General features: G+C 40.5%; 1 protein-coding gene across 1 annotated transcript; it reads left to right on the forward strand.

Annotated features, from left to right (window-relative positions):
- On the forward strand, positions 1-13638 carry LOC120034550 (growth factor receptor-bound protein 2-like). Its single transcript, XM_038981150.1, has 8 exons — positions 1-276; positions 7726-7861; positions 8097-8188; positions 8313-8432; positions 11209-11398; positions 11779-11874; positions 12120-12236; positions 12447-13638. The coding sequence occupies exons 2-8, from the start codon at positions 7784-7786 to the stop codon at positions 12621-12623; spliced, it is 870 nt and encodes a 289-aa protein (XP_038837078.1). The 5' UTR covers positions 1-276; positions 7726-7783; the 3' UTR covers positions 12624-13638.
- Positions 13639-14874: the final 1236 nt, after the last annotated feature.

The following is a 14874-nucleotide window of genomic DNA, read 5'->3' on the forward strand; positions in this document are numbered from 1 at the left end:
TCTCCGCCGTGGGACATTCAGCTATTGTGCGTGTTGGGGAGGGAACTCGAAAGTCTCAGCGTTGTTATACTTCAATGAAAGGACGCGGAAGTAAACAGTCTTTAACGGATTTGTTTTATTTAACCTTTATGATTTTACGAATATGACGTTTTCCTTTTGATGCGAATTTGCGAAATTTTGACTGAAATTATGATCTAGTTGGCAAAGCCCTGCTGGCCGCGTAAATTTCCCGACCTCTTGTGACTGTCAACGCGTGGCTCTTTACATGAGATAAAGGTAAATATCATATTGCAATATACAGTTTACCCATTTGAAGAATGCTTGATTATTCTTACATACGTGATGCAACCATCAATGTAAATGTAAATGTAATATACCCACTGTTATATGGGTAGCCAAATCATGTCACCAAAATAACCAAACCTCTTATAATGTCATGCTGGCTTGAAGACACTGCTTGCAGAGCAATCCATTCAACTTCAGCGACTGGTTTATAGTCATCGAAGTCTCTCTCTCTAATCTTAGGAACAGCTGTTACAGTTGTACCCACTCCACAATTTCTGTAATGTAGTTAATTATAATAATTAGTCAGCTTCCTCTCATCTGAATTGTGAATCATTGCTCTTTAGTGGTTAGAGAACTGTCTCTCTCTCCCTATAAGTTGTTGGACATCTTTTAGATTCTGAATCTATGGCAACTAACCGGACAATTGAAAGAAGTGCCACATAGTGTACTTTAACTAGCTGTTTGATACAAGCAATAACTGTCCCCAGTAACCAACAGTTGTCCACAGACATTGGTGAAAAGGATATGCAATATAGTTCTGGAGCACATAAGTAGGCTATGAGACAACTTGTTACCATATTATGCAATGCTATTATAAATGTATAACAACAAGGATATTATCTTTGACCTAACAGTTGAAACATTTTCATTATTGCTAAATTATTTGAAAACGAACTTCACATATAGTCCCCCTGCCCATGCCATGGTGATGTGAAAGGTATTTTGAAATAGCTTTTTGCGTGAACGTTTTTTCCTCATTGGTTTGTGTGCTCAGTGCTCTACAAGGTCAAATAGCTTCTCCTCTGGGATGTGGTAATGTATGAGTAGTAGGAGATAAGTTCAACAATAGTTGTATTTATGTGATGAGGAAGTATGTTCATAATGTGTTTTCATTTGATATGAAACTCAGTTCAAATCGAAAGCCACTGAAGAGGACAGGTGCACTATTGAGCAAGCTTTATAAGTTAACATTTTTTGGGGGGGTTGTTTATTTGCTAAAACAAGGTCCTCGATTCAATCATAGTAGGCTAGCCATGTCAGTCTAATTGACATAGTGTGAGCTACTATGGTGTGTCAAATAGATTACAAACAGTACAGTATCACTGGATCTTTCAATGCTTTACATGGTGGTAAATTGTTGTTAACTAAAATATATAGAACTTGTTGAATTTGGATTTCCCATAATTGAGAATGGATGGAAATGTATAAATGTATATACAGTATTGTCTAGTGCTGTTCTCTTCAGTGCTGGGTAGTTGGATGTCATAGTTACTCTCAAAAACACATTCTGCACATTCCTCACTAATCTCTGATTTGTGAAGTGTAGAGAAATGTTTAGTGCCTTCACATAGTTAGGCTTTGCATAATGTAAATCCTTAATTATAAAACTTACCGTTTCTAACATTTCCAACAAAGAAAATGATGCACGCTACTCCGTAATAGATCTTACCACTTCTACAATGTCCGTTATTTAATAAAGATATCTGTTTAAGACATCATAATCCTATTTCCTTGAGTAATGGTGTAATGTTTGGCCCCACAAGACTATATAACAACCTACTGGGCTGTTGAGGAGGCACAAAAGTGCTAAGAAAAAATCCAGCTAAAATTCATGTGGTCAGTGAGAGTCGAAACCACTGCAAATATCCCCTTCACCCAGGTCACCATACCAGAGGAGCTCTAGGGACGTTGGCACACTGCCAACATGCCCCTGGCTCACCTCACTGGTGACATGTTACTAGAGTAGATCCCCTCTGCTCTGCACTGTCTCTTCCCAGGGGACTTGGCTACTGTTTTGTTACAGTTTTACATGTTTGAGACTTCCATCCTCTAGAGCAGTGGTTCCCAAACTTTTTATAGTCCCGTACCCCTTCAAACATTCAACCTTCAGTTGCGTACCCCCTCTAGCACCAGGGTCAGCGCACTCTACAATGTTGTTTTTTGCCATCATTGTAAGCCTGCCACACACACACTATACGATACATTTATTAAACATAAGAATGAGTGTGAGTTTTTGTCACAACCCGGCTTGTGGGAAGTGACAAAGAGCTCTTATAGGACCAGGGCACAAATAATAATAATCAATAATTTTGCTCTTTATTTAACCATCTTACATATAAAACCTTATTTGTTAATCGAAAATTGGGAATAACTCACCACGGGTTAATGAGAAGGGTGTGCTTGAAAGGATGCACATAACTCTGCAATGGTGGGTTATATTGGAGAGAGTCTCAGTCTTAAATCATGTCCCACACACAGTCTGTGTCTGTTTTCATGCTAGTGAGGGCTGAGAATCCACTCTCACATCGGTACGTGGTTGCAAAGGGCATCAGTGTCTTAACAGGTGATTTGTCAAGGCAGGATACTCTGAGTGCAGCCCAATCCAGAAATCTGGCAGTGGCTTCTGATTAAATAACATTTTCACAGAACCGCTTGTTGCAATTTCGATGAGGCTCTCTTGTTCAGATATCGGTAAGTGGACTGGAGGCAGGGCATGAAAGGGATAACGAATCCAGTTGTTTGTGTCACCCAGTACCTGCATAATTGCGCATCCAACTCACTCAGGTGCTTCGCTATATCATATTTGACATTGTCCGTAAGCTTGAGTTCATTTGCACACAAAAAATCATACAGTTATGGAAAGACCTGTGTTGTCCTTGTTAATGCAGACAGAGAAGAGCACCAACTTCTTAATCATAGCCTCAATTTTGTCCCGCGCATTGAATATAGTTGCAGAGTGTTCCTGTAATCCTAGATTCAGATCATTCAGGTGAGAAAAAACATCACCCAGATAGGCCAGAAACTCGTCATCATGCAAGCTGTCAGACAAGTGAACATTATGGTCAGTAAAGAAAAGTTTAAGCTCGTCTCTCAATTAAAAAAAATGTGTCAATACTTTGCCCCTAGATTACCAGCGCACTTCTGTATATTGTAAAAGCGTTACATGGTCGCTGCCCATATCATTGCATAGTGCAGAAAATACACAAGAATTCAGGGCCCTTGCTTTAACAAAGTTAACCATTTTCACTGTAGTGTCCAAAACGTCTTTCAAGCTGTCAGGCATTCCCTTGGTAGCAAGAGCCTCTCGGTGGATGCTGCAGTGTACCCAAGTGGCATCTGGACAACTGCTTGCATGCGCGTTACCACTCCACTATGTCTCCCTGTCATGGGTTTTGCGCCATAAGTACAGATACCAACATGAGCAGCAGCTACGTTTGGCTACATATGGACCGTTAGTGGAATTCCCGCGAGAGAGTAACAGTTAATGTGATTGGATGTTAATTATTTGACTAGGCTACCTGTATTTGACATTGTGTTGTTATTTCGCTGAACACTAGATGGTTTCATTTGATTTTTGGCAGTGAAACGAGGCTACTCAGGCGATAAAAAAACCTCACCCAAATGTATAGCCCCGTTGGAAAATATAAATGGACTGTTTGAAAATGTGAAGAAAAACAAATATTATAATTATTTAAAAAAAAATGTGAATCACATGTTTATTTGGCGGACCCCCGACGGCATTGTGCGTACAAATACCTGCTCTAGAGCACTCAACTCTTACCCTGTGAGGTCCGTAGCCTGCTGGTTTTCTGTTCTTCCTGATAATTAATTACACACACCTGGTGTCCCAGGTCTAAATCAGTCCATAATTAGAGGGGAACAATGAACAAATGCAGTGGAACTGGCTTTGAGGTCCAGAGTTGCATTCGAGGGCTTTAGAGTGACGACAACGAGGTTCTGTCTGTGTGTGTGTGTGTGTGTGTGTGTGTATGTGTTCACGGCTGTCTAATAGCAGAATTGTCCTGACAGCAGAATGATTAAGTAGTTTGTGGGATGTATTTGACCAGTGTTTTTTACAAAGATTTTATCAGTGGTTTATGCTCATTGGGGTGGGGTAAGGGGTTTAGTGGTGGTCAGCGTAGTGTCTTACCTTACTAAATCTCTCTCGTCAGTGTAGTGTCTTACCTTACTATATCTCTCTCGTCAGCGTAGTGTCTTACCTTACTATATCTCTCTCGTCAGCGTAGTGTCTTACCTTACTATATCTCTCTTGTCAGTGTAGTGTCTTACCTTACTGTATCTCTCTCGTCAGCGTAGTGTCTTACCTTACTATATCTCTCTCGTCAGTGTAGTGTCTTACCTTACTATATCTCTCTCGTCAGCGTAGTGTCTTACCTTACTATATCTCTCTCGTCAGTGTAGTGTCTTACCTTACTATATCTCTCTTGTCAGTGTAGTGTCTTACCTTACTGTATCTCTCTCGTCAGCGTAGTGTCTTACCTTACTATATCTCTCTTGTCAGTGTAGTGTCTTACCTTACTATATCTCTCTTGTCAGTGTAGTGTCTTACCTTACTATATCTCTCTCGTCAGTGTAGTGTCTTACCTTACTATATCTCTCTCGTCAGTGTAGTGTCTTACCTTACTATATCTCTCTCGTCAGTGTAGTGTCTTACCTTACTATATCTCTCTTGTCAGTGTAGTGTCTTACCTTACTATATCTCTCTTGTCAGTGTAGTGTCTTACCTTACTATATCTCTCTCGTCAGTGTAGTGTCTTACCTTACTATATCTCTCTTGTCAGTGTAGTGTCTTACCTTACTATATCTCTCTTGTCAGTGTAGTGTCTTACCTTACTATATCTCTCTTGTCAGTGTAGTGTTTTACCTTACTGTATCTCTCTTGTCAGTGTAGTGTCTTACCTTACTATATCTCTCTCGTCAGTGCAGTTGACAGTATTTTGAGATTTGTTGGATGTATGCAGTTTATGTACATGCCTTTTCAGCAAGCTGCTGGGATATGTTTTATCTAAAATCAAAAGTAAGAGTTATATTGATAATGTTTATGAGGGCTAATCTGCAATGGAAACAGGAGGTTCACTTCATTAGTTCCATTCATTAGTAAAACAGAGCCATTCGGTGAGGCAAGTGATTTAAAACTGAAGTGCCTGTTTGGCTGCATGCATGTTTTACTGTGTTTACGGCACATGGTTTTATGGAGCGAAGGAGTTAGATAACACAGATTGAGTGCACTTCTGTGTACACACATGGTTTTATGGAGCGAAGGAGTTAGATAACACAGATTGAGTGCACTTCTGTGTACACACATGGTTTTATGGAGCGAAGGAGTTAGATAACACAGATTGAGTGCACTTCTGTGTACACACATGGTTTTATGGAGCGAAGGAGTTAGATAACACAGATTGAGTGCACTTCTGTGTACACACATGGTTTTATGGAGCGAAGGAGTTAGATAACACAGATTGAGCGCACTTCTGTGTACACACATGGTTTTATGGAGCGAAGGAGTTAGATAACACAGATTGAGCGCACTTCTGTGTACACACATGGTTTTATGGAGCGAAGGAGTTAGATAACACAGATTGAGTGCACTTCTGTGTACACACATGGTTTGATGGAGGGAAGGAGTTAGATAACACAGATTGAGCGCACTTCTGTGTACACACATGGTTTTATGGAGCGAAGGAGTTAGATAACACAGATTGAGTGCACTTCTGTGTACACACATGGTTTTATGGAGCGAAGGAGTTAGATAACACAGATTGAGTGCACTTCTGTGTACACACATGGTTCAACTGAAGTGGGAATCATTTAGATTAAACTATTTGTTGAATTTATGTCAATGGAATGTGTGGTGATATCCCTTGACCTTCTCCTTGATCATCCAAACCTCCTAGAAAAAAGACTCTTGTTATCATATGTGGGCTACCGAGTGGCACAGCGGTCTGAGGCGCTGCATCTCAGTGCAAGAGGTGTCACTGGTTCGAATCCAGGCTGTATCACATCTGGCAGTGATTGGGAGTCCCATAGTGCGGCGCGCAATTGGCCCAGCGTTGTCCGGAGTAGGCCGTCATTGTAAATAATAATTTGTTCTTAACTGACTTGCCTAGTTAAATAAAGGTTACATTTAAATATAACAATTCTATCAAACTGATATGTGAGCTATTACTGTCAATAAGTGAATATGTTGTGTTGACTTTAGAGAGAGAGACAGAGGAGAGTTTCCTCCTCTGGTTTAATGAATAGTTCCTGTCTGGTAAAGAAAACGAGAGAGAAAGAGATACATCTGGGTCTGACAGAAACACACATAGTTTGAAACGATTTTCTTCATGTAATTGAATTTAATCTTCAGTTGTCCTCATGTTGTTTATGCGGCCTTCCATCCGGCTTAGTATAGCTCTGTGAATGATTCTCATTATCATCTATCTACCCTCACTCATATCCGCTCTGAATAAGACAGAGAGGGGGAACAGAAGGGGTCTTTTACTGCAGAGTAGGAGTTTTAATCAGGGTACAGGATTGGAGCCGTGGTGAGCAATAGAAGCTGATACTACAGCGCTGTTATTGGCTCTCTCCGGTGTCTGATGGCTGAATAGGTAGAGAGGTAGGGCTGGGATAGATTTATGAAATTGTATGTAATCATGTGTATCTATGGTTTTGGGGATGGATAATATATGTGATTTTGGAGCATACACTGCAGACCTCCCTTCAACCACACACACGTGGGAGAGCAGCAAATTGAACATCAAAGATGATTACCATCATGAGATATCAATCTCTGAAAATTACGGTGTTTTTTTTTACTTAATTGAAAGGGGAAATGGACAGCTCCCGATGTTGTTTGTCCTCCTCTGACTCGCTCTTCTGCCTGTTCCTCCATGCTCATGTCTGTCTATGTGTCCCGTAGGTAAACATTAACACATGGTGAATGCTACAAACTACCGAAACAAGAATTGTTCTCTCCTCAGCTTCGTGACATTAGGTAACGGGAAGTGTCTGGCTCAGACAACTTTTCTCTGTTTTGCTTCCATTTCTAAATTATTTTCCAGTTTCCCCATTTCCTTAATTCTCATTTTCCATATCTAAACTTCATAGTTAGGAACCAAAGGGTTTTGAAACTAAATCTGTGTTCTTATTGCACAACTCCTCTTATGTCATCTCCTCCATTACAATTTTTTTTTTTTTGCGTTTTATCCCACTGAATGTATTTCCCCCATGCAATGGCTGTTACAGCCTCAGGTGCAATATTCACAGATTACAGAATGTACAGCATAGTCTAGTCTAGGCTGGTAACAATTGTATTTTGCAAACCACCACTGCACCACCTCAGCAGAATTACCCCACCAGTTAAGTTACTGGCAATGTCGACCTAAGTTCGGAACTCTTTCATATTGGTCTATTAACTAATTTACTGCCAAAACTCCATCCCACCAAAACAGGATGATATTTCAGGCGGTCTTTTCAAACAGCTCTTACGCTAAAATGGCATTATCATAATTTTCACAATTTCACAGTATTATTCCAACCTCAGTGTCGAAATATATCTAAAACACAGGAAATAACATTTTTGACTGCACTGTATAGTTTGCTTACTTTGAAACTACCAGCCCACAACTCTCCCTGACTCATCTCATTCCATAGACCGACTGCAGTCCTTCTGCCTCCCTATTCCAACTCTTTGACCCTTCCACCTCTCGCCATGGAAGCCAGAGGAAAGTACGAGTTTAATGCTACGGCTGAGGATGAGCTGAGCTTCCGAAAGGGAGACATCCTGAAAGTGAGTATGACCTGAGAGAGAATGGGAGGAGACACATTAAAATTCAGAATAGCGTGCCATAGTAAGACTAAAGAATGACAGTAGTACAACTGAGTGTGGGACTTGACTTTAAAGACACATTCCACTAATCGAATTCCTAAATTCTACACACAAAGTTCTACTGTTGTATTCTGCTGTAATATTAAACCTAAACAGTGAGCTCTGTTGTTTTTGTTTATCTCTGTTCCCTAATCAGATTCTAGGTAGTCAAGATGAGTGGTTTAAGGCAGAGCTGCATGGACAGGAAGGCTTTGTGCCCCAAAACTACATCGAGAGACAAACCCCAAGGTGAAATAAAGTTACTCATTCTCATCCATAAAATGAATTTGAACACACACATACAACATGAGTTTGTATGCTTACAGTAAGTACAGTATAGCCACATCTGTATACTGTATCTCTCTCTGTCCAGCTGGTTCAAGGAGACGGCAAGCCGCAGCTCTGCTGAGGAGCTCCTGATGTCTAGGGAGGTGGGGGGATTCCTGATCCGTGGCAGTCAGAGCTCCCCTGGAGAATTCTCCATCTCTGTCAGGTGGGTGGGTGTAGGCTCAGGCCAGGGTATTACAGGGAGCTCACTGATTACAAAACAGTACCTAGGGGGGTTAGAGTTTACACCGCATGAACTCTGTCAAATATGCTAACATGTTAACCTGCAAAACTCATCTGTGAACATTTTCACAATCTCCCTCCATTTCTCATGAAATGTCTATGAGCCAGGGAAGAGTTCCGTTTCTGTCGGCTATACTTGATAATACTGGTACAGCTTTTCCTTGCAATATCTAACATAAGCCAGCAGGGGACAATGAAAGTACTGCACCAGAGAAACAGTTGACTTTGGATTTATGGAATAGGACAGGACACAACTAAATTGTTTGAATCATAACTCATCACATCCTATCATTGTTTATTTATTTTTATTTTACCTTTATTTTACCAGGATAAGCCCATTGAGACCCAGAGTCTCTTTTTCAAGGGAGACCTGGCCAAGAAGGCAGCAACATTCACTACATTACATAATTAAAACATACAACAATATGATCCAGCCTAAAAAAGTCTCCCATCAATATTTTAAATTCCTTCAGTGGCACTAACATATCTAGATGAAACATGGATTGTAGACTATTCTATGCGTCTAGTGCACAAAAAGAAAAGGCAGTCTTGCCTAATACTGTGAATGTTCTGGGGACTTTAAGTAGCAACCACCTAGCAGACCGGGTATGGTAACTGCTGGTGGTGAAGGAGACCAGACTACAGAGGTAAAGAGGGAGTTTACCCAAAAGGGCTTTGTAGATGAACACATACAAATGTATCTTTCTGCGCATATAAAGTGAGGTCCAACCTACCAATAGTGGGTGAGTGACTTGGCATTTGTAATAAAGCGCAAGGATGCATGATAAACAGAGTCCAGTGCCTGTAAGACGGAGGAAGTTGCATGCATATACAACAAGTCACCATAATCAATGACAGAGAGAAAAGTGGCCTGAACAAGCTTCTTTCTAGCCATAAGTGGGAAGCAAGCCTTATTACGAAAATAAAAACCCAATTTCAATTTAAGCTTTGTCACAAGATTATCCTCATGAACTTTAAAGGACAACTTGTCATCCAACCAAATACCTAGGTATTTGTAGGATGACACTTTTTCAATGGAGAAGCCACCAGATGTGACAATGCTAACGTTCTCTGGCAGAGTTCTAGCTCTGGTAAAGGTGATACATTTATTTTTTTGTACATTCAAGACCAGTTTGAGACCATAAAGGGAGGCCTGCAGTGACTGAAAAGCAGTCTGGAGCTCTTCAACAGCCTGAACCAGAGAAGGAGCACATGAATATATGACTGTATCGTCTGCATATAGATTTAACTTTGCTGGTTGTATCCCATTTCCCAAATCATTAATAAGAATTGAGAACAACACAGGAGCTAAAATGGAACCCTGGGGCACACCTCTATTAATCTCTATGATTGTCAGTATATACACATTGTGTTCTGTCAGAAAAATAGTTCCTAAACCAATTTACTGCCCCTTCACTGAGACCAATGTTTCTGAGTCTAGCTAGCAACAATTCATGGTCAACTGAATCAAAGGCCTTTGATAAATCCACAAACAGAGCAGCACAATGTTGCTTTTTATCAAGTCCATTAATGATGTTGTTTGCCACTGCTATAGCTGCAGTTGTGGTGCTGTGCCCCGATCTAAAGCCAGACTGAACCCCGCTCAGTATGTTCTTCTCAATTAACATGTTTTTTAACTGTGAGTTCACTAGGGATTCATAGACTTTGGCCAGGATAGGGAGGGGAGATGGGATGATAGTTATTAGCATCTGAGGGATCTCCTCCCGTTAGCAGTGGGAGGACATAAGCTGATTTCCAAATGCCAGGCATGGAATTGGTCAAGAGACTCAAGTTGAAAATGTGAGCCACAGGTTCAGTAATAATACCAGCTGCTATCTTTAAGAGGTAGGTGTCCAAGTTGTCTGGACCTGCAGACTTTTTAGTGTCTATAGCCTTAAGTGCTTTATAGACCTCAGTATAAGAAACAGGCTCAAAGATCAAATGGTTCACATGAGGGCCTATATCATAGTTGACTGTAACAGAGCTTACATTAGAGGCCTGGGCCCCACCATTATCAACAACTGAAGCAGCAGATATGAAGAGCTTGTTAAAAACCCCTACAATATCGGCTTTATCTTTCACTTCATTAGAATCCATCATTAAATGGTCAGGAAGGCCAGAGGATACATTAGAACCTGACACTGATTTGATTAGCTTCCAGAACTTGGTAGGGTTGTTTAGGTTCTCTGTGACTGCATTTAAATAGTCATCTGATTTGGACTTCCTGATCAACCCTGTGTATTTGTTTCTTAGCGCTCTGAAGGAGGCCCAGTCAATAGGAGCACTTGTATGTCTAGCTTGAGCCCAAGAGATATTTCTCTTTCTAATTAATTCTGCCAAGTTATCTGAAAACCAGGGATTGTCCCTTCCACTGATTCTAAATTTCTTCACAGGGGCATGCTTATCACAAATCGACACACATTTCATATAAAAATAGTCCCAGGCAGTGTCAACCAGGGTTGGGGTCAATTCCATTTCAATTCCAATTAATTCAGACACTTAACCAAATTCAAATTCCAAATCTTCCTCATTGAAAAGCATTGAAAATAATTGGAATTGGAATGTCAGTGTACTTCCTGAATTGACTGGAATTTAATTGGAATTGACCCTAAACCTGCAATGTACTGTATGTGACTAAGAGGCCAGATGTTGTGTTGTGACATGCTTCACTGATATATAAAACCATACTTTCCCCTCAGACATGAGTTTGACGTGCAGCATTTCAAAGTGATGAAGGACAGCAAAGGCCACTACTTCCTGTGGTCAGAGAAATTCACTTCCCTCAACAAGCTGGTGGACTTCTACAAGAACACCTCCATCTCCAAGCAACGGGACATCTACCTCAGAGACGGTAGCCGGGATGACCAGAGCCCATCCGCACCCCAACCGGTATTTCAGCCGTATATTATCTCAGTTCAATCAACTCTTTAGTGAAGGCTTCCTTCCCTTTCTTGACTTCCCACTCTTCTGTATCTTCTGTACTCTCAACCACAGATACAGGAACTGAAATCAGTGAGCTATTGCACCAGAATGGTCAATTAACCAATGGTATTGGTCTATTAAACAATGTACCGCATGGTGATGTCACCATGGAAAATCAAACCTCTACACAGAAGGTCCTGTGTAGATTGTACTTTCAACCAGCAACTAACACTGATCAAATGTTTTTGTTAGTTTCATCAGCTGTTGTACAATATGATATAAAAACTACATTTTGACTGCACTGGGCCTTTATTAACCCTTTCCTGTCCACATCCTTCTGTTGTCAGTTGAAGAGGGGGAGTCTACCTGAGGAGAGGAGCTATGGGTCCCCTACTGCAGCCACGTCACACCGCAGGGCCTCAGACCTTCCTCACAGTCAGCAGGTAAACACCACTCACCCTACAGTACTCACCCCAAAGTACAAACCTACACTACCTACAATGCAGTCTTTTGAATCATGTCGGTTTTTCAGACGCTGCTATGTACCATGGTCATGTAAAACCATGTCATTGCTTTTATTTGATTTCATTGGGTTTGTAATGTTTTACTGTGATTCTGAGACATACTGTAGGTTGGTTTAAAGGTTAGAGTCTGACCTGAGTTCAACCTCTCTCCTCTCTTCCCCCAGAGTAAGAGACCTGGGATGGAGGGGAGGGCTCACACCATAGGCACCCCTGGTAGAAACACCCCCCTAACCTCTCTGCCAGCCCCCCAAAGGACATCTGAAACCATACCTCATCCACAGGTACAGTAAGCCTACTGTAGTCAGTAAATGGGGGCTCATCCTTGATGTCCTCTGAAATGACTGGTTCCTATGGCCAACTATTACCTAACACAGGTTTGTGTGTGTGTGTGTGTGTGTGTGTGTGTGTGTGTGTGTGTGTGTGTGTGTGTGTGTGTGTGTGTGTGTGTGTGTGTGTGTGTGTGTGTGTGTGTGTGTGTACGTACGTACCAGAGGGCAGTCATGCAGGTGAAAGCAGTGTACGACTTCACAGCGGAGGAAGGGGACGAGCTAGGCTTCCGTGCAGGTGATGTCATTGACATTTTGGATCACTCTGATCCATCGTGGTGGAAAGGAAGATTGCGGGGTAAAAGTGGTCTGTTCCCTGCCAACTATACCACACCATTATGAGGAAAGCTTAGAGAGAGAAGTCGCTCTTTGGACTTCTCCAATCATATGGACTGTGATGATAAGAGTCGGGCAACACACAGAAACTTCAGCAGCCCAAACTGTAGGACTAAAAAGAAATTGGTTCACATATGATTTCTGATAACATATGCTCACACATTTATTTTTATTTTAAAGCTGGTGCTCAGCATGGTACAATTGACATACCTAAATTACATTGATTTATAAGCAGAGGCGGACTTACCATTAGGCAGAAGAGGCAATTGCCTCAGGCCTGACATCATCAAGGTGCCTTGTGAGCTGGGCATAATAATAAAATACTAGCAATCTTCTTTTTCCCCCCAATAATATCTCTGCATGAGACCCCACAACTGGTTTACAATAATGGACTATTCCACCTTGACAGAGTTCCCATGCATTGTTTCACGCGATATGATTGCACATTTGACTTTCATTGTAATTAAGCTGTATCAATGAGGTGCTTGCACAGCGGGGCAGAGAAATGTGCAATTAACGCAACCAGTGAAAATAAAAAGAAAGAAAGAAGATTTAACAGAACATTTTTGTAAGTTAATGCATTTCTTTAGTCAAAAGACAAGTGCTGCTTGTAATACTGACATTGTCATCGAGGCAGAAGACATGTATGTGTAGACAATGTATCTGATGCAATCTGGCCAAACAGAGTATGGCATGTCATACGCTTTTTGGCCAGACAGAATCAGATACATTGGAACCATATAGAAAGACAGAGGGGCGTTGTTTGGCTCACTAGGATAATCAGATCATCTCCAGTGAGATAGTTTGTCACTTGCAAATTGAAGGAAAGTTGTTTGGATGTTACTTTAAGAAGTGATTGTTTGACAATCAGATGAAAACATCATGACTTGTTGTGTTCATTTTAATCCCAGCCCCCGCCCCCGCAGGAGGCCTTTTGCCTTTTGGTAGGCCGTCATTGTAAATAACAATTTGTTCTTAACTGACTTGCCTAGTTAAATAAAGGTTACAGGTTAAACAAAAATGGCACATTAAAAGGTAATTTCTTTTTACAGTTAAATGATGTCTTTACTATAAAACCCATAACAAAATGTTATGCACCCAAATCACTAAGTCCGCCCCTGTTTATAAGGGAACTTCCCCAACCCAACTACAGTGTCATATCCATTGGAGGTTGAAAACTGGGAGCTATGCTGCCACACATTTACTGTATGGTACTACACTGTATTGCTACTTTTTTGTATTGTTTGTAGTGCTTGCTTTTAATTGTGAGGTCTCCATAGCAAATTATGTCTTGTTAGTGAACTACCAAATTTACAATGTCAGTTTGGGTATGCTTGTCATCTGTCTAAATTAAAACAATGATGTATATAAACCCTGGCTTGCTGATGCTATGTATTGGCCAATGAGATGCTTTGAAGCCACCGGTCGGCCATATTGTCACTCCTCAAAAGCAGTCTTCCATAGGAATTCATGGAATTCTTCAGTATTTAATTTAAATGTTTTTAGGACAAAATGACATGTATTTAAATATTTTTTGTTGTAGTTGGGACAGTATTTTCAAAAGATTACTCTAATGATCTGACACTGAGAACTATATTCCTGACCTGCAGTGTTGGGTGATAGTGAACTACATGTAATTCAACTACATTTTGCAGTAGCTCAGTGGTAGTTGAACTAAATTCAATCTAGGTAGTGTTTTCAGTAGTTTTTTTGTTTGTTTTTGCAATGTAACGTTGCAGTAACTACTGAAAATACACAACTTTTTATTTCAAATAAAGTAAAATATGTGTGAAGTAGGCAATCGTTTCCATTCTTTTTCAACATCAGACTTGCCTAATCCAATTACTACAGCGTTACATTGCAAAAAAAAGGAATTAACTACTGAAAACACTACCTAGATTTGAATTTAGTCTTGCAATTTGTAGTCCATGACATTTCAGATTTACATATGATAATTTTTCACAAACAAGTTTGGATGTAGTAAACTACTTTTCAAAGTAACTTTAGTTAAGTAAACTATATTTTCCTTAAGGGAAGCATTAGTGTAGCTTAACTTCTTCCAGAGTGAAGTAATTGGTGGCTTGGTTACTAGCCTACAGTACCAGTCAAAAGTTTGGACACGCCTACTCATTCAAGGGTTATTCTTTATTTTGTACTATTTTCTACATTGTAGAATACTAGTGAAGACATCAAAACTATGAAATAACACATATGGAATCATGTAGTATGCAACAAAAAAGTATTTTAGATTCTTCAA

This window comes from Salvelinus namaycush, chromosome 41 (assembly GCF_016432855.1).
Source record: "Salvelinus namaycush isolate Seneca chromosome 41, SaNama_1.0, whole genome shotgun sequence".
Lineage (NCBI taxonomy): Eukaryota > Metazoa > Chordata > Actinopteri > Salmoniformes > Salmonidae > Salvelinus > Salvelinus namaycush.

What these genes read in the sequence shown, in the direction of transcription:
- LOC120034550 (XM_038981150.1), top strand. Translation starts at nt 7,784, where the DNA reads ATGGAAGCCAGAGGAAAGTACGAGTTTAATGCTACGGCTGAGGATGAG. An exon ending in GCCCATCCGCACCCCAACCG is followed by an intron (nt 11,399 to 11,778) that starts GTATTTCAGCCG and finishes TTCTGTTGTCAG; the next exon opens with TTGAAGAGGGGGAGTCTACC. An exon ending in ACCTTCCTCACAGTCAGCAG is followed by an intron (nt 11,875 to 12,119) that starts GTAAACACCACT and finishes CTCTTCCCCCAG; the next exon opens with AGTAAGAGACCTGGGATGGA.